Source organism: Mustelus asterias, chromosome 22 (assembly GCF_964213995.1).
Source record: "Mustelus asterias chromosome 22, sMusAst1.hap1.1, whole genome shotgun sequence".
Taxonomy (NCBI): domain Eukaryota; kingdom Metazoa; phylum Chordata; class Chondrichthyes; order Carcharhiniformes; family Triakidae; genus Mustelus; species Mustelus asterias.
The window spans coordinates 7,692,153-7,712,476 of record NC_135822.1 but is presented as its reverse complement, the minus strand read 5'-3'; the positions used below and the strand labels follow the sequence as shown (position 1 = coordinate 7,712,476).

At 46.7% G+C, this 20,324-nt stretch overlaps 1 protein-coding gene across 1 annotated transcript in view; it reads left to right on the top strand.

Moving 5' to 3' along the window:
- Positions 1–20,324, top strand: part of ca6 (carbonic anhydrase VI) — a 38,907-nt gene that overhangs the window by 2,280 nt on the left and 16,303 nt on the right. Inside the window, exons 3-6 of the mRNA XM_078239711.1 lie at positions 6,914–7,062; positions 11,520–11,615; positions 14,141–14,207; positions 16,114–16,271. Of these exons, the coding sequence (XP_078095837.1) occupies positions 6,914–7,062; positions 11,520–11,615; positions 14,141–14,207; positions 16,114–16,271 (470 nt within the window). The remainder of the gene's footprint in view (positions 1–6,913; positions 7,063–11,519; positions 11,616–14,140; positions 14,208–16,113; positions 16,272–20,324) is intronic.

Genomic DNA, 20,324 nt, shown 5'->3' with positions numbered 1-20,324 from the left:
AACCTGGAAGAAACCCATGCAGACATGGGGAGAATGTGCAGACTCTGCACAGACAGTGACCCAAGCCAGGAATCGAACCTGGGTCCCTGTGAGGCAGCAGTGCTAACCACTGTGCCACCGTGCCACCCTAGTAGCAGTGATCATAATATGATTGGATTTCACATTCAGTTCGAGGGAGAGAGGAATGGGTTTGAAACTATGGGTGAGATTTTCCGGCCCTTCCTGCTGGTGGGATCTTCCAGTCCCGCTGAAACTGACCCCCACCGTGGGTTTCTAACTGGTGGGACTGGCGATTCATGCAAAACGCCATAGACTTCGGTGGGACTGGAAGATCCCGCTGGCGGCCAATGAGCAGCCGCTGTGGGAAAACCTGTTGTGGGGTAGGCGGGGGGCTGGAAAGTTCAAGTCTACATTTTTAATCTTAAATAAATTGCAATGGTGAGGGCGTGAAAGCAGAGCTGGCTAAAGTGAATTGGCAAATTGAGCTAAGCAAGGGGGGTGATAGGTCAAAGAGGATAGGAGGTATGCAGATTTTAGGTTATTAACAAGAGCAGCCATGATCGTATTAAATGGTGGAGCAGGCTCAAGGGGCTGAATGGCCTGATCCTGCACCTTGTTTTGTGTTTGTAATACTATCTGTTAATGAATCTATGGTATATATTTTCTTTCATTTTGCCTGACATGGACTTAGAGGCCACATAAAAGATTAATTAGGTTTTTATTGATCTGTTGCCTCTGTGCTAAAGTATATAGTGAACAGTCCAGTGTGATTGGTCCAAATAGAAACAGGAGTAAGGACTAATACAGGGGAAGAATAATGCAGCAACATCTTACCTTTTATAAAGTTCCTTTGATATAATAAAATGTTCCTTCACACGAGTATTAGAAAAAAAGTAACAAAGTACGATCGGAATTAATAACAGCAGCTAGAATTCTCATGAAATGTTGGGAACCCCCTCACCAGACATTTACATTTAATTAACAGGCTTTCCAGCTCTATAACACCCCCACATTAGATTATCCCCCTGCCGATGGGGCAGCACGGTGGCACAGTGGTTAGCGCTGCTGTCTCACAGTGCCAGGGACCCGGGTTCAATTCCAGCCTCGGGTGACTGTGTGGAGTTTGAATGTTCCTTAGAATCTTAGAAACCCTACAGCACAGAAAGAGGCCATTCGGCCCATCGAGTCTGCACCGACCACAATCCCATCCAGGCCCTATTCCCATATCCTTACATATTTACCCACTAATCCCTCTAACCTACACATCCCAGGACACTAAGGGCAATTTTTTAGCATGGCCAATCAACCTAACCCGCACATCTTTGGACTGTGGGAGGAAACTGGAGCACCCAGAGGAAACCCACGCAGACACGAGGAGAATGTGCAAACTCCACACAGACAGTGACCCAAGCCAGGAATCGAACCCAGGTCCCGGGAGCTGTGAAGCAGCAGTGCTAACCACTGTGCTACCGTGCCGCCCCATGTCTGCGTTCTCCCCGTGTCTGCGTGGGTTTCCTCCGGGTGCTCCGGTTTCCTCCCACACTCCAAAGATGTGCAGGTTAGGTGGATTGGCCGTGCTAAATTGCCCCTTAGTGCCCCAAGATGTGTTGGTTAGGGGGATTAGCCATGGGAACTTTATGGGATTACGGGGAAAGGGCAGGCACGAGGGCCTGGGTAAGATGCTCTGAAAGCGAGTCGATGCAGACTTGATGGATCAAATGGCCTCTTCTGCACTGTAGGGATTCTATGATTCTATGATAACATTGGTGGGGTTTACAACAGGGACTTGGCAAAGAGAACACATTGGGGGCGTAGAGATAAGTATGGACCCCTGGGGAGTGGGGGAGAGGGTCATGCCCAACCATCACTGCCCCCTGGCACTGCCTTGCCCCCACAGCATGACACCTTAGGACTCGCCACCTGAATATCTTTTAACTAAATGTCAAAAAATACAGCAGTGGAGTTGGCGGGCAGCATATCGATTCTCCCGCCTGAATTGACACTGAAGTTAAAAAAAAAGATAAAATTCTGCCCAGTAATACAGTTAGCTACATTGTTTCAAACAAAGAATCTGGAGTTTGGATTCATTGACAACATGAGACAAGGTGAAGCTTCGCAGAACTTCAGAGGCAATGCAAGACTTCAGAAAGTACATACCCCACTGTGTCAAAGCAATGGTTGTTGGATTGCTGACCTCTTGGTGAAATGATTCACAGAGGGCCAAGGGCAAGGCACCATTTTCTCAATATTTCTGTGAATGCATTTTTGGGAGTCAATAATAATTGAGTATTTATTGAGCATAGAAATCATAGAAACCCTACAGTGCAGAAAGAGGCCATTCGGCCCATCGAGTCTACACAGACCACAATCCCACCCAGGCCCTACCCCCATATCCCTACATATTTACCCGCTAATCCCTCTAACCTACCCATCTCAAGACACTAAGGGGCGATTTTAGCATGGCCAATCAACCTACCCCGCACATCTTTGGACTGTGGGAGGAAACCAGAGCACCCAGAGGAAACCCACGCAGACACGAGGAGAATGTGCAAACTCCACACAGACAGTGACCCAAGCCGGGAATCGAACCCAGGTCCCTGGAGCTGTGAAGCAGCAGTGCTAACCACTGTGCTACCGTGCCGCACTTAGCAGACTGGAGAAAAAGGTTACAAATTGTTGTCACCGATAGTGAAGCTTGTCCTTGCTATAGAGGGAGTGTAGCGAAGGTTTACCAGGCTGATTCCTGGGATGGCAGCTCCGTCATATGAGCAGAGACTAAGTCGGTTAGGATTATATTCACTGGAGTTTAGAGTGAGAGGGGATCTCATAGAAACTTATAAAATTCTAACAGGGTTAGACAGAATAGATTCAGAAAGAATGTTCCCGATGGTGGGGGAGTCCAGAACTGAGGGGTCAGAGTTTGAGGATAAGGGGTAAACCTTTTAGAACTGAGGTGAGGAGAAATTTCTTCACCCAGAGAGTGGTGAATGTGTGGAATTCACTAGCACAGAAAGTAGTTGAGGCCAAAACATTGTATGATTTCAAGAAGGGCTAAAGGGATCAAGAGAGATGGGGGGGCAAGGGGCGAATCAGGATATTGAATCAGCCATGATCACACTGAATGGCGGAGCAGGCTCGAAGGGCCGAATGGCCTCCTCCTGCTTCTAGTTTCTATGTTTCTCAGTTTGTGCACTCAGTTTGTGTAAATGCGTCGCTGTACAGAGATGAGAGAGAGCCTAACGACCTACCCTTGACATTCAATGGCATTATTATAGCTGAATCCCCACTATCAATCTTCTCAGAGGTTCACCATTAATCAGAAAATCAACTGCACCAGTCACATGAATGCAGCTGGTGGAGTAGGTCAGAGGCTGGGTATTCTGTGGTGGGTGACTCACCCCCTCGAAGCTTACAAGGCACATCAGGAGTGTGATGGAATACTTTCTGCTTGCTTGGTTGCAGTTGCAACAACTAAACACAATACTATTCAAGACAAAATAACGTACTTGATTGGCATTTGATCCATTCGCCTCAGCATCCACTCCGTCCCCCCGCAGTGTGTGGTATCTGTGGTGTGTACTAACTACAGGATGCACTGCAGCAACCCGCCAAGGTCAACTGTCTACAAGCTGCCCTCCAAGATACATACCATACAGACTTGGAAATATGTTTCCTTTCTTCCATTATAAGCATTCAAATACTGGAACTTCCTCCTTAACAGCAACTTCACCACATTTTCACAGTCACTTCATTGCAGTGTTAATGCAACCCTACTTGTGAGAATAATCAATAAACTTAAAAAAATATGGACTCGAAGAAGAAAATTCATCACTCACTTCTCAAAGGCAATTGAGTCAGAGCTCCTTCAGAGCGCTAGCACAGGAATGATAGGCTGAATGGCCTCTCTGTGCTATAAAAATTCAACGAGTCCATGATTCCAACTGGAGATGGGCAGGCCTACCAGACCTGACCCTCTCCCACCCCCCTGCACCCTCGATGGGTTCACTTTTCCAAGTCCCTATTGCAAACCCCTGCCAGAAATGTTCACATCTTCAGAATTAATAATATTTTTTAAAAACACTGATGAGGAAGATTCACTCCCTGGTCTTGGATGAATTAGCTGATCTGAGTCTTGCTGGGATACGACAATTAGCTTCAGTGTTCATAGCTTTGGAATGGAATTAATCAGCTTGGCTTCCTACCCCTGACTGACCTCCAGTAACCCCTCCTGACAAATGGATCTGTCAACATTAGTTGAGGACAAGAGTGGGTTTTGGCTGTGGTAGTTCTCCATCCACAGGGATAGCTTCCTCTGTTACCTCCCCCCTCTGCTCCACAATTGGAATCTTCAGCCTTCCCCATTCTATTCGCCCCCAAAACACTCCTGCCTGACTCACTTTTCTCTTTTTATATGGTCCCCGGAAGGGCAGGGGTTTTTAGTTCAGTCGGGCAGCACGATCAGTGCAGGCTTGGAAGGCCGAAGGACCTCTTCCTGTGCTGTAATTTTCTTTGTTCTTTAAATCTCTAGCTCCTTCTATCCCTTTTTTTATATGCATGGTTTTTCAATCTGCTCTTGATCCCAATTAGGGCGGCACGGTGGCACAGTGGTTAGCACTGCTGCCTCACAGCGCCAGGGACCCAGGTTCGATTCCCGGCTTGGGTCACTGTCTGTGCGGAGTCTGCACATTCTCCCCGTGTCTGTGTAGGTTTCCTCCGGGTGCTCCGGTTTCCTCCCACAGTCCAAAGATGTGTGGGTTAGGTGGATTGGCCATGCTAAATTGCCCCTTAGTGTCAGGGGGACTAATTGGGTAAATACATGGGGTTATGGGGATAGGACTGGTGGGGATATGGGGACGGTGGGTTTGTGTTCGCTGCAGACTCGATGGGCCGAATGGCCTCCATCTGCACTGTAGGATTCTATGAGTCAATGGAATTCAGAAGAGTGAGAGGGGATCTCACAGAAACTTATAAAATTCTAACAGGGCTAGACAGGATAGATTCAGAAAGAATGTTCCCAATGGTGGGGGAGTCCAGAACTAGGGGTCATAGTTTGAGGATAAGGGGTAAACCTTTTAGAACTGAGGTGAGGAGAAATTTCTTCACCCAGAGGGTGGTGAATGTGTGGAATTCACTACCACAGAGTCAGGCAGGAGTGTTTTGGGGGCAAATAGAATGGGGAAGGCTGAAGAAGGCATTCATCAGTCAGAACATTGAATACTGGAGTTGGAATGTCTTGTTGAAGTTGTACAAGGCATTGGTAAGGCCACACTTGGAATACTGTGCACAATTCTGGTCACCCTATTATAGAAAGGATATTATTAAACTAGGAAGAGTGCAGGAAGGATTTACTAGGATGCTACCGGGACTTGATGGATTGAGTTATAAGGAGAGGCTGGATAGACTGGGACTTTTTTCTCTGGAGCGTAGGAGGCTGAGGGGTGATCTTATAGAGACCTATAAAATAATGAGGGGCACAGATCAGCTAGATAGTCAATATCTTTTCCCAAAGGTAGGGGAGTCTAAAACTAAAGGGCATAAGTTTAAGGTGAGAGGGGAGAGATACAAAAGTGTCCAGAAGGGCAATTTTTTCACACAGAGGGTGGTGAGTGTCTGGAACAAGCTGCCAGAGGTAGTAGTAGAGGCGGGTACAATTTTGTCTTTTAAAAAGCATTTAGATAGTTACATGGGTAAGATGGGTATAGAGGGATATGGGCCAAATGCGGGCAATTGGGATTAGCTTAGGGGTTTAAAAAAAAAAGGCGGCATGGACAAGTTGGGCCGAAGGGCCTGTTTCCATGCTGTAAACCTCTATGACTCTATGACCACAGAAAGTAGTTGAGGCCAAAATGTTGTCTGATTTCAAGAAGAAATTAGTTATAGCTCTTGGGGCTAAAGGGATTAAGGGATGTGGGGGGAAGGTGTGATCAGGATATTGAATCTGATGATCCAGCCAAGATCAAAATGAATGGCGGAGCAGGCTCGCACGGCTGAATGGCCTCCTCCTGCTTCTAGTTTCTCTGTTTCTATCTTCCTGCCCAAGTGTTGCTTGGCATCTGATTCTTCTGTGTACAGCCATCATACATGTTCTATGTTACAGACACCATACAAATAACTGCAGTCAGTGAATGCATATTACTTGCTGAAGTATTCCTGAAGTGACATAATTATGAGCAGACATTTAAAATGCATTCAGAAAATTTGTGAAGGGAATAATTAGCTGTCAGTGACTGAGCTCATTACAATTCATAGAAATATGTTTTATGCTTGCTCATATATCTGTTAGCACAAAGAACAAAGAGCAATACAGCACAGGAACAGGCCCTTTGGCCCTCCAAGCCTGCACCGACTATGTTGCCTGACTTAACTAAAACCCCCTGCCCTTCTGGGGACCATATCCCTCTATTCCCATCCTATTCATGTATTTGTCAAGACACCCCTTAAAAGTCACTATCGTATCCACTTCCACTACCTCCCCCGGCAACGAATTCCAGGCACCCACCACCCTCTGTGTAAAAAAATCTGCCTCGTACATCTCCTTTAAACCTTGCCCCTCGCACCTTAAACCTATGCCCCCCTAGTAATTGACTCTTCCACCCTGGGAAAAAGCTTCTGACTATCCACCAAGCCTGCACCAATACGCCATTTCTATCCCTTTGTTCGCCTCCCATTCATATGTCTATCAGGATAGCCTTGAATGTTGCTGGCGTGCCTGCTTCCACCATCTCCACTGGCAGTGCATTCCACCCACCCTCTGTGTGAAAAATCTTCTCCTCACCTCGCCCCCAAACCTACCCCCTTCTCACCTTAAACTGAGATGGTTCTGGATATCGGAACTATGTACTGCTATGTGATACACATGTGTAAGGAAGATGCACTTTTAAAACCAGTAACTTTGCGCATTTTGTTTTCATAGTTGCGATAAAGTTGCCACCCTCAATGATTATCAGCAAAGGGCTGTTACATCGTTACACAGCGGTTCAGATGCATTTCCACTGGGGTGGCCTTGACTTGGAAAGCAGTGGCTCAGAACATACAATTGATGGGATACGATATGTGGCAGAGGTACAGTGAATGCCGTTAGCTTACATCTAATTTTACAAAGGTGACTGCTGTTCAGGACTACTTCATTGGCTGTAGAGGTTGTGAACGGCACGATATAAATACAAATCATTCTTATGTTTACCACCAGGAATATGCAATTGATACAAACATCTTTCAATTTTGCAAGTAATCTTCCTGTTATCCAACCACTCAGAAGCATTGACAGTATAATATGGTAATTCTATAATTTTAAAATGCAAACCAGGGGAACTTCTCCACCTGAGTGAGAAAAATTGACTGAGGGGCCGCAGTTTAACATCTCGTCTGAAGAGCGGCAGGTTCCACAGGGCAGCACGATGGCACAGCGGTTAGCATTGCTCCCTCACAGCGCCAGGGACCCGGGTTCAATTCCAGCCTGGGGTTACTTTCTGTGTGGAATTTGCAGATTCTCCCCGCGTCTGCGTGGGTTTCCTCCGGGTGCTCCGGTTTCCTCCCACAGTCCAAAGATGTGTGAGTTAAGTGGATTGGCCGTGCTAAATTAACCCTAGTGTCGGGGGATTAGCAAGGTAAATATGAAGGGTTGTAGGAATAGGGTCTGGGTGGGATTGTGGTCTGTAGCCTCAATGGGCCGAATGGCCTCCTTCTGCACTGTATGGATTCTATGATTCTATGAAACCAGTTAATATATAAACAATGTTGAATATTTCACATATTGATTGTTTTAGGTTTATCGATTGAAATCTGTTTTGTCCTTCCCATAAAAGGGGTATAAGCTCTAGTCATTACTGGCACCTAAGTTTGAACCTAAATCATACTTTAGGATGAGATTCTTTCTGTCCCACTCTTGTAACAAGTGAGAGTTTGACCATATTCCCTAATTTTTATGAACTTGGATCTATCCACAAGTTGGCACTTGAAGAGAGCTCATTCAGAGAAGCCATGAGATTGCTATTGTGGAAATTGGGAAAATGTCACAGAAACATAGTAACTAGAAGCAGGAGAAGGCCATTCGGCCCTTCGCGCCTGCTCTATCATTCATTTTGATCATGGTTATCATCAAATTCAATATCCTGATCCTGCCTTCCCCTCATATCCCTTGATCCCTTTAGCCCCAAGAGCTATATCTAATTTCTTCTTGAAATCAGAGAATGTTTTGGCCTCAACTACTTCCTGTGGTAGTGAGTCCCACACATTCGCCATCCTCTGGGTGAAGAAATTTCTCCTCACCTCAGTTCTAAAAGGCTTATCCTCAAACTATGACCCCTAGTTCTGGATTCCCCCACCATCAGGAACATTCTTTCTGAATCTACCCTGTCTAACCCCGATAGAATCTTAGGATGGTTGGAAAGTGGGAACTCTTATAAAGTTGGGTTCATGGACTTAGAATGTGAAATTCCTTCTGTTGACAACTTTAACAAAGTAATTGACATGATAGAGTCCACGCACTCACTCTTTACAACCGAAGACACTGGATAAGGATGAAGAACAGTTTAAAGTTTATCATAGAATCCCTACAGTGCAGAAGGAGGCCATTCGGCCCATCAAGTCTGCATTGACCACAATCCCACCCAGACCCTATTCCTGTAACCCCACATATTTACTCTGCTAATCTCCTGACACCAGGGGCAATTTAGAATGGCCAATCCACCTAACCTGCACATCTTTGGACTGTGGGAGGAAACCGCAGCACCCGGAGAAAACCCATGCAGACACGGGGAGAACGTGCAAACTCCACACAGACAGTGACCCAAGGCCGGAATTGAACCTGGGTCCCTGGCGCTGTGAGGCAGCAGTGCTAACCACTGTGCCACCGTGCCGCCCATTAAATTATTTAATTATTAGTGTCACAAGTAAGCTTACGTTAACACTGCAATGAAGTTACTGTGAAAATCCCTTAGGATTCTCAGGAAACTGGGTTGAAATGATCTCTCCCTCACCCAAGGTGACTTTACTCAGAACACACCTAGAATCTTCCGGGCTGGCGTGACTTAGTGTTACACTTTGCCCACTTGGCTCTCAGTGAGAGTACAATGCAAGCACTGTAGGTTCAATATAATGGAGTGTCGTTGAGATAAGTGACTCATGTAATTTGATTAAACTCCTCAGCCTTGACATTTGATCAGCATATTATTGCATGACATGACCCTACCAAAACTCCCCCCCATTTATATAACCCATTAATCAGTCAGCATTCGAAAATGCTGATCACCCGCACTGCTTTGTAACAGATTTTATCTTGGTGAGCATGCAAGTCATTTTGAGTGGAAACTTAAACCATAAAATCAATTTGGAAAACGAGTCGAATTCTGAATGCCACTTACATCCCAGGTGTAATTTCACTCAAAGTGAAAAGCCAATTTTTTTTACCATCTTATATCTGTTGTCCATATCTAACCAATGCTGAATCCCTCCACTCACCATCCTGACATCAGGTCCTGGTCCAACCATGTCTCAGTTTTACATTTCTGAGCTCAACTGCTCCATGGTCTTGCGCCTCCCTAGCTCTGGAATGAAGAGCTTGTCGTATGAGGAACGGTTGAGGACACTGGGTCTGTACTCGTTGGAGTTTAGAAGAATGAGGGGGGATCTTATTGAAACTTACAGGATACTGCGAGGCCTGGATAGAGTGGACGTGGAGAGGATGTTTCCACTAATTGAAAAAACTAGAACCAGAGGGCACAACCTCAGACTAAAGGGACAATTCTTTAAAACAGTGATGAGGAGGAATTTCTTCAGCCAGAGAGTGGTGAATCTGTGGAACTCTTTGCTGCAAAAGGCTGTGGCAGCCAGGTCATTGAGTGTCTTTAAGGCAGAGATAGATAGGTTATTGATTAATAAGAGGATCAGGGGTTATGGAGAAAAGGCAGGAGAGTGGGGATGAGAAAAAAATCAGCCATGATTGAATGGCGGAGCAGACTCGATGGACCGAGTGGCCTAATTCTGCTCCTCTATCTTCTGGTCTTATGGAATCCCCTCCGGCCTAGCAACCCTCCGAGAACTCTGCATTCCTGGCCCCTTCTGCATCCCCCACTTATTTCACACCACTCTAGGCGGACATGCTGCCTTGGCCCTAAACTCCGGAATTCCCTCCCTAAAGTTTTCCACCTCTCTCTCCTCCTCTAGGATGTTCCTTTAAAACCTACCTCTTTCATCATCCTATTTTGTGCCTTGGGACATTTTACTAAGTTTGTGGCGCTATATAAATGCAAGTTGTAGCATATTAGAATTATCATAGAATCCATAGAACCCCTACAGTGCAGAAGGAGGCCATTCTGCAAGGATTCAGCCTGGGATCTTGCTGATCTTCGTAGCACAGTATGGGCTTACTATCTTACCCAGTGAGCCACTGGAAGGAGTCCAAGATAATTCTAGCATCAGTGAGCTCTTATTATCGGGGAATGAAACTATCACCCCCAACTAATAAAATAGACATAGCCCTGTACTTAGTTACACTACTTTGCCAATACATTATCTAATTTCTAACCTTTCTAACCTGAAGACAGTGAGTTATGTTGTACATGGGGGGGGTTCAGTTTAGCTCAGTTGGCTGGACGGCTGGTTCGTGATGCAGAGGGATGCCAACAGCGCGGGTTCAATTCCCGTATTGGCTGAGGTCATTCATGAAGGCCCTGCCTTCTCAACATTGCCCCTCGTCTGAGGTGTGGTGACCCTCAGGTTAAATCACTACCAGTCAACTCTCCCCCCTCAGAGTGGAGAGCAGCCTATGGTCATCTGGGACTATGGTGGCTTTACTTACTTTACGGTTGTGTGATACAGTGCCACGGCTGATGCTCCCCGGATCTTACCTCATTGACTATTCCTCATGTGTGAGTGCCAGCAGTTTATCTAACCAATCCTGTCCTCACCCAAGGTTCACATTCATTTCTAACCTGGAGACATCATAGACATTTGACTATCCCAGTGTAAGTTTCGATTGAAGTTAGAGTCGTTATAAGACCATTAGGAACGGAATTAGGTCACTTGGCCCATTGAATCTGCTCCGACATTCAGTCATGGATGATATGTTTCTCAACCCCATTCTCCCGCCTTTTCCCAGTAACCTTTGATCCCCTTACCAATCAAGAACCTGGGTCATCCAGACTTGAAACGTTGGCTCTATTCTCTCTCCACAGATGTTGTCAGACCTGCTGAGATTTTCCAGCACTTTCTGTTTTTGTTTCAGATTCCAGCATCTGCAGTGTTTTTCTTTGATATAAGAATCCATCTATCTCTGTCTTAAATTACCACAGCCTTCTGTGGTAATGAATTCCACAGATTCACCACCTTCTGGCTGAAGAAATTCCTCCTCATCTCGGTCCCTTTATACTGAGGCCCTCAGATCCTTTATGGCATGAAAGGAGGCCATTCAGCCAATCAAGTCGATGCTAGCTAATTACTCAGTACCAGCCTTCATGTAGTATGGTTAACACTAAACCATCACTGGGACTGACACCAATGCTTCATATTTTGTTTTACAGCTGCATATTGTTCATTATAATTCTGACAAATACAGCAACTTCTCTGAAGCTTCTGATAAAACTGATGGATTGGCCGTGCTTGCATTTTTTTATGAGGTATGTACAGTTCAAGATTCCTGTGAAAGAGACTTGGCAGTGATATAAAACCTACGTTGGTAAGGTGATCATAGAAAGACTACAGTGCAGAAGGAGGCCATTCGGCCCATCGAGTCTGCACTGACAACAATCCCATCTAGGACCTATCCCCGTAACCCCACATATATACCCCGCTAATCCCTCTAACCTAGGCATCCTGGGACACTAAGGGGCAATTTAGCGTGGCCAATGCACCTAACCCGCACATCTTTGGACTGTGGGAGGAAATCAGAGCACCCGGAGGAGACCCACACAGACACGGGGAGAATGTGCAGACTCCACACAGATAGTGACCCAAGGCAGGGCCCTGGAGCTGTGAGGCAGCAGTGCTAACCATTGTGCCATCGTGCCGAGATGAATCCTAGACTCTGATTTTTTAACACAGGCAATAGCATCTTAACCAGATGATCATTGCTTAAGTCTCCATTATGCGATGTGATGCTTCAGTTTGGTAAATGGGAATGAACAGGAGCGGGTGGCAACTAATACAATCACCACTGCAAGCCAATCATTCAGTAACATTAACAGGAGAATGTTTTGGAGTGTGTACCCTCTGATTAAATATAAGTAGATGTAATCTTATCTTAATTATATGGGGGCGACACGATGGCACTGCTGCCTCACAGCGCCAGGGACCAGGGTTCGATTATTAGTCACAAGCAGGCTTACATTCACACTGCAATGAAGTTACTGTGAAAATCCCCCAGTCGCCACACTCCGGCACCTGTTCGGGTACACTGAGGGAGAATTTAGCATGGCCAATGCACCCTAACCAGCGCGTCTTTTGGACTGTGGGAGGAAACTGGAGGAATCCCATTCAGACACGGGGAGAACATGCAGACTCAATGCAGACAGTGACCCAAGCTGGGAGTCGAACCTGGGTCCTTAGCGCTGTGAGGCAGCAGTGCTAACCACTGTGCCACCGTGCTGCCCCAAACTAGCATGAGCTCGGGACGGGAACTGGCCTGTTGATCACAAATTGAATTCCGCAGTGATGCATGCCTTCTTTCTGCATTTTGCGCTGTTAAATGCCAGAGGGTGTGTGTGCGCAATTTAGAAGATACATTGAGTGGGGTCAGTGACCCCTGCACTGAATTTCAATTATGATTCCGCATGGGACTGATATGGATTTTATTAGAGTCAACTAGGAAAAAAAATGGTCCCTATTGAGCCCTGTGTTCGGATTCTGAATCGGTGAGATCAGCCTGTTAATTAAATGCACCTTAATCTGAATTAGCTGCCAATTAGGAATCTTATTTTTTTTAACTGAAAACGGGGTCTGGGTGAATCAGGCAGAGTATGATTGGCTTAGTGAGCTTTCTGTCATTGCAACTGGAGCAGATATATCACCGAGCAATAAAACCTCATGGTTGGCAAAAGAGATTGAAAAGGAAGCTGTTATTGATCCGCTGTCACAGCTCGGACTGTCAGCGAGACATATGTTTTCACTATTTCGCATTTAAGGAGACTTGCAATCTGCCTGTATCAATTACTGTGGAACATTCGTTATCCAAAGGGCACCTCTCCTCAATAGATAATAAAAACTGGCAGACAGACAAGGGTGCCCAAATCTTCCTTCAACGGGAATTGAACATCTTCCAAAGAGAACAGCCTCATCTGGCTGCCTGTATCTCACCTTGCATCAAGTCCTGTTCACTCACCACACCACTCCGTTCCTTAGAGCGGCACGGTGGCACAGTGGTTAGCACTGGTGCCTCACAGTGCCAGGGACCCGGCTTCGATTCCGGCCTTGGGTCTGCGTGGATTTTCCACGTTCTCCCATGAGATTCCTCCGGGTGCTCCGGTTTCCTACAGCAGTCCAAAGATGTGCGGGTTAGGCGGATTGGCCATGCTAAATTGCCCCTTTGTGTCAGGGGGACTAGCTAGGGTAAATATGTGGGGTTACGGGGATAGGGCCTGGGTGAGGTTGTTGTCGGTGCAGATTTGATGGGCCGAATGGTCTCTTTCTGCACTGTAGGGATTCTGTGATTAACCAACATTGTGTCCAACAGTGCCTCAATTTTAAAATTCTTACCCTTGTTTTCAAATAACAGCTGAGCCTTGCACCCCCTCCTCCTCCCCCCCCCCCCCCCCCCCCACCCCCGCCCCCCGCCCCCAACTCTGTGATCTCCTTTAGCCCTATAACACTCTCAGAAGGTGGTGGTGAGCTGCCTTCTTGAATCGCTGCAGTCCATGTTCTGTGGGTTGACCAGCAATGCTGTTAGGGAGGGGATTTTCACAGTAACTTCATTGCAGTGTTAATGTAAGCCTACTTGTGACGCTAATAAATAAACTTGAAATTTAAACTTTAGTGCTCATTTGTTACCCATCACCCTGTAAAACTCTTTAGATGTCAGGATGTAATGAGTGCTACACAAATGCAAAAAGTTGTTGTTGGAACACAGCCATGGACTACAGTTAGCAGCCTACTGCGGAGATGCGTCATTGTAATTTTATAACGGGATTTATTTTTGGTCTTTTCCCAGAATGGACATTTTGAAAACACATACTACAGCGACTTCATATCCAGCCTAAGCAAAATCAGATATGCAGGTACATGGCTTTCTCTCCAAACCTGTCACCCCGTGCGACAATCTGCGCTCCACTACATGAAGTTCTTCCTGAAGAAAGAACTTGCATTTATATAGCGCCCTTCAGAACCGCAGGACGTCCGAAAGAACATTTGAAATGGAGTTCCTGTTTTAATGAATGGAAGCACCGCCTTTAACTTGTGCAGGATGTGGGTCCCACACAGCAATTATAGGACGGTAGAGCACAGAAGGAGGCCATTCGACCCATCGTGTCTGAACAGGCTCTTTCAAAGAACTATCCAAGGGGCCCCATTCCACCCCACCCACCCCCCAACCCCCCCCCAAGCTTTACCCATTGTCCTTCAAGCAATGAGATAATTGACTGGATCCCCCATTTTCGCTGACAATGGTTTATGGATAAACGTCACACTGGGTGAACACCCATAGTCTTCTTCACATATCATCAGGGGAACTTCTCCACCTGAGGGGTAAAAATGGGGCCTCAGTTTAACCTCTCGTCTGAAGAGCGGCAGGTTCCACAGAGCAGCACGGTGGGACAGTGGTCAGCACTGCTGCCTCACAGCTCCAGGGACCCAGGTTCAATTCCGGCCTCGGGTCACTGGCTGTGCGGAGTCTGCACCTTCTCCCCGTGGCTGCCTGGGTTTCCGCCGGGTGCTCCGGTTTCCTCCCACAATCCAAAGATGTGTGGGTTATGTGGATTGGCCGTGCTAAATTGCCCCTCTGTGTCAGGGGGATTAGCAGGGTAAATACCTGGGGTTACGGAGATAGGGCCTGGGTGGGATCGTTGTCAGTGCAGTCTCAATGGACTGAATAGCCTCCTTCTGCCCTGTAGGGATTCTATTCTATGATTAGACTAGCTTTTTAGTCCAGATTTATTAATTGAATTTAAATTCCTGCCGTGGTGGGATTTGAACCCGTGTCCCAGAGTCTTAACCTGGGCCTTTGGATTATTAGTCCAGTGACATTCCCAATGACATTATGAATATGAAATATTGGCCTATACTGAACTAAGGGACTGGATTGCATTAGGGGGTAGGCTGTTCAGGCTGTTCACCCATCCCAGAGGGATAGTCAGCCCCAAACTTAGATTCACTTTTAAAGAACACGGGGGTAGGGGAGGGAAGGGGAGGGGAGGGGAGGGGAGGGCAGTCAGGTTGGCTAACGAGATTGAGTGTTGGAATCCTGCCCTCCAGTGGTCAGGAAGTTGCACCCTCAGGAGGTAAAATCTAGCTCAATGGAACTGATATTACAAAGCCATTGACTGGCAAATTTATAACTCAAATAAAGAGCAACAAAGTGTATAAGGAAGCATTTTTATTATGTTGTAAACAGTCATAGAATCTCTACAGTGCAGAAGGAAGCCATTCGGCCCATCGAGTCTGCACCGACCACAATCCCACCCAGGCCCTATTCCCGTAACCCCTCATATTTACCCTGCTAATCCCCCTGATACTAAGGGGCAATTTAGCATAGTCAATCCACCTAACCCACACACCTTTGGACTGTGGGAGGAAACCGGAGCACCCGGAGGAAACCCACGCAGACACAGGGAGAATGTGCAGACTCCGCACAGACAGTCGCCTGATGCCTGAATTGAACCTAGGTCTCTGGCGCTGTGAGGCAGCAGTGCTGACCGCTGTGCCATCGTGCTTTTAACGTTGTCCAGTTGCTCAACCGTACTCCAGTGGAAATGTCACCGCCACTTTGGTGACTTTGTTTTTAGTTCTGGAGTCTCACACCAGAGGCTGTGGGTCTGCAGTGTAAAAGCTGGCATTGGAGGCAGCTACTCACCTGCTAATGTCATCGTTAAGAAGCCATGAATACTTGTAAAGTCTTTTTTTCCATTTGTCTGTAGTGTTTGCTTTCTGTATGTCTGGAGATGCTGCCATTTCTCTGCTCCATTTCAGGGCAGTTTACTGAAATACAGCCAATGGACATCAGCACCATGCTGCCCAATGACCTGTCCAACTTCTATCGGTACAGCGGCTCACTGACAACCCCGCCATGTTTTGAGACGATAACTTGGACAATTTTTGACACACCAATCATGCTCTCGTCCAATCAGGTAAAGGCGACGCCAGTTATTAATCAATAAAGATTGTGTTTAGATCAGCCTTGTGCTGTGTTTAAGAAAATACAGACACCAAACCACTGCGATCATAGCTGACAGTTCACCCGCTAACCTCTCAGTAATCAACCCATATGAGCGATGCGGCACGGTGGCACAGTGGTTAGCACTGCTGCCTCACAGCGCCAGGGACCCAGGTTCAATTCCCGGCTTGGGTCACTGGCTGTGCAGAGTCTGCATGTTCTCTCTGTGTCTGCGCAGGTTTCCTCCGGATCTCCGGTTTCCTCCCACTGTCCAAAGATGTGCAGGTTAGGTGGATTGCATGGGGTTATGGGGTTAAGGTTGGGAGAAGGCCTGGGTAAGGTACTCTGTCAGAGAGTTGGCGCAGACTCGATGGGCCGAATGGGTTCCTTCTGCACTGTAGGGATTCCACAGTACAACAATTGACAATCGGGTGGCATAGTAGTTAGCATTGCTGCCTCACAGCACCAGGGACCTGGGTTCGATTCTGGCCTTGGGTGACGGTGACTGTCTGGGTGGAGTTTGCACATTCTCCCCATGTCTGCATGGGTTTCCTCCGGGTGCTCCGGTTTCCTCCCACACTCCAAAGACGTGCAGGTTAGGTTGATTGGCCATGCTAAACTGCCCCTTAGTATCAGGGGGATTAGGAAGGGTAAATGCATGGGGTTATGGGGATAGGGCCTGGGTGGGATTGTTGTCGGTGTGGGCTGAATGGCCTCCTCTGCACTGTAGGGATTCTATGATTCTATTCTAATTGTTTAATTTTAATTCCAATTTTTTATTGAGTTCAGATTTCACCATCTGCCATAAAAGGATTCGAACCTGGGTCCCCAGAGTATTGGATTACTAATCTGTAATCTCCTAACTAGGTTAGGGCTTGTAGGTCTTAAACAACAAGGAAAAGATCCAGTTTGCATACATTGATTCAAAATAACAACAGATTTATTGTAGGAGATGTTGCCTGTACAGAATAGAAAATTAAAACTAAAACAGGAGCCCGTGAAACATCCCAATGACATCGCCATCAAATCATGTGACCGGCTGTTTAAAGCAAACATGCAACCATTTAAATATATAACATAGTCCAGTGATAATACCACCATGCCTCCCCTGGGTCAATATAGTTCATTAAATGGAGTGAGTGAGCGACCTATATGCTCTCCCCATGGAGGTCACAAGTCTACCCAATGACCTTTGACAAAAGGTAATCAAGGCTCGAAACGGCACGTGGGCGACGTGGTGGCACAGTGGTTAGCACTGCTGCCTCACAGCGCCAGGGACCCGGGTTCGATTCTTGGTTTGAGTCACTGTCTGTGTGGAGTTTGCACATTCTCCCTGTGTCTACATAGAACATAGAACATAGAAAATTAAGGCACAGGAACAGGCCCTTCAGCCCTCCAAGCCTGCACCGACCATGCTGCCCGACTGAACTAAAACCCCCTACCCTTCCGGGGACCATCTCCCTCTATTCCCATCCTATTCATGTATTTGTCCAGACACCTCTTAAAAGTCACTATCGTATCTGCTTCCACTACTTCCCTGGCAGCGAGTTCCAGGCACCCACCACCCTCTGTGTAAAAAACTTGCCTCGTACATCTCCTTTAAATGTTGCCCCTTGCACCTTAAACCTATGCCCCCTAGTAATTGACTCTTCCACCCTGGCAAAAGCTTCTGACTATCCACTCTGTCCATGCCCCTCATAATCTTGTAGACTTCTATCAGGTCGCCCCTCAACCTCCGTCGCTCCAGTGAGAACAAACCAAGTTTCTCCAACCTCTCCTCATAGCTAATGCCCTCCATACCAGCCAACATCTTGGTAAATTTTTCCGTACCATCTCCAAAGCCTTCACATCCTTCTGGCAGTGTGACGACCAGAATTGAACACTATATTCCAAGTGCGGCCTAACTAAAGTTCTATAAAGCTGCAACATGACTTGCCAATTTTTAAACTCAATGCCCCGGCTGATGAAGGCAGGCATGCTGTCTGCCTTCTTGACTACCTTCTCCACCTGCGTTGCCACTTTCAGTGACCTGTGTACCTGTACACCCAGATCCCTCTGCCTATCAATACTCTTAAGGGTTCTGCCATTTACTGTATATTTCCTATCTTTATTAGACCTTCCAAAATGCATTACCTCACATTTGTCCAGATTAAACTCCATCCGCCATCTCTCTGCCCAAGCCTCCAACCGATCTATATCCTGCTGTATCCTCTGATGGTCCTCATCACTATCCGCAAATCCACCAACCTTTGTGTCATCCGCAAACTTACTAATCAAACCAGTTACATTTTCTTCCAAATCATTTATCTATTTTACGAGCAGCAAAGGTCCCAGCACTGACCCCTGAGGAACGCCACTTGTCACAGCCCTTCATTCAGAAACCCACCCTTCCTGCGTGGGTTTCCTCCGGGTGCTCTGGTTTCCTCCCACGGTCCAAAGGTGTGCGGGTTAGGTGGATTGGCCATGGTAAATTGCCCCTTAGTGGCAGCGGGGGACTAGCTAGAGTAAATGCATGGGGTTATGGGGGTGCAAACCCGATGGGCCAAATGGCCACCTTCTGCACTGTAAGAGTCTATGATTCTATGAAACATTGGTTCTATTCTCTCCCCGCAGATGCTGTCAGACCTGCTGAGATTTTCCAGCATTTTTCTGTTTCTATTCCGATGACCTAAAGTTTAAAGTTTATTTTGTTAGACTCGTCTGAGATTGGGAACTGACTGCACTGCTGAGCTGTGGGTGCAGCTCCCTGCTTGCTTGCTCTCTGGAAGAATAGTTTTGGTTAACCAGCATGGTCTGCCACTGGGCCGTGAACCATGCACCTTCCGGCAAACAAATAATGTGAAGAACAAACTTCACCCAGATACAACAATAAAAGGGATTCCTGTGCTGTAGTTTTCTTTGTTCTTTCGGGGGGTTTTCATTCAGTCGGGCAGCATGGTCGGTGCAGGCTTGGAGGGCCGAAGGGCCTGTTCCTGTGCTGTAATTTTCTTTGTTCTTGGTTCAGCAAAAAGACTTTCTTTCTTGCATTGTGGGCAATTATTTAAATTTTGAAGTAAAATTGATTAAGAAATAAAAGGTGGTTCCAAGAAAGTGCACAATGGTCTGAGTGTGTTCCTCGCCCTGTTTCACACCCAGTCAGTTAGAAGATCCAAGTTTGTACCACTGACATTACCAAGTATAGTTAAGAAACCCACCAACGCCTCTACTTTCTCAGAAGACTAAGGAAATTTGGCATGTCAGCTACGAATCTCGCCAACTTTTACAGATGCACCACAGAAAGCATTCTTTCTGGTTGTATCACAGCTCGGTATGGGGCCCCTGCTCTGCCCAAGACCGCAAGGAACTACAAAAGGTCGTGAATGTAGCCCAATCCCATCACGCAAACCAGCCTCCCATCCATTGACTCTGTCTACACTTCCCGCTGCCTCGGCAAAGCAGCCAGCATAATTAAGGACCCCATGCATTCTGGACTTTCTCTCTTCCACCTTCTTCTGTCGTGAAAAAGATACAAAAGACTGAGGTCACGCACCGACCGACTCAAGAACAGCTTCTTCCCTGCTTTTGAATGGACCTACCTTGCATTAAGTTGATCTTTCTCTACACTCTAGCTGTGACTGTAACACTGCATTCTGCACTGTCTCGTTTCCTTGTCTATGAACGGTATGCTTTTTCTGTATAGCGCGCAAGAAACAATACTTTTCACTGTATGATAATACAGCTGAGGTCAAAATCAGGCCTGATTCTGATATTACTCAGGATTGAAGTACTTGCCAAACCTCACTCAAGCATGAAGAATCAGCCCGGTACACGAACACTGGAGAAAATAAACTCAAATATAAATTCTGAAAACAGAAACACAATTATCTTAAGGCAGTGTTGGGATAACACTGAATGCCAATTATGATGGGGGCATATGATTGGCGCCACGGGTGGCACAGTGGTTAGCACTGCTGCCTCACAGCGCCAGGGAGCCGGGATCAATTCCCGGCTTGGGGTCACTGTCTGCGTGGAGTTTGCACGTTCTCCC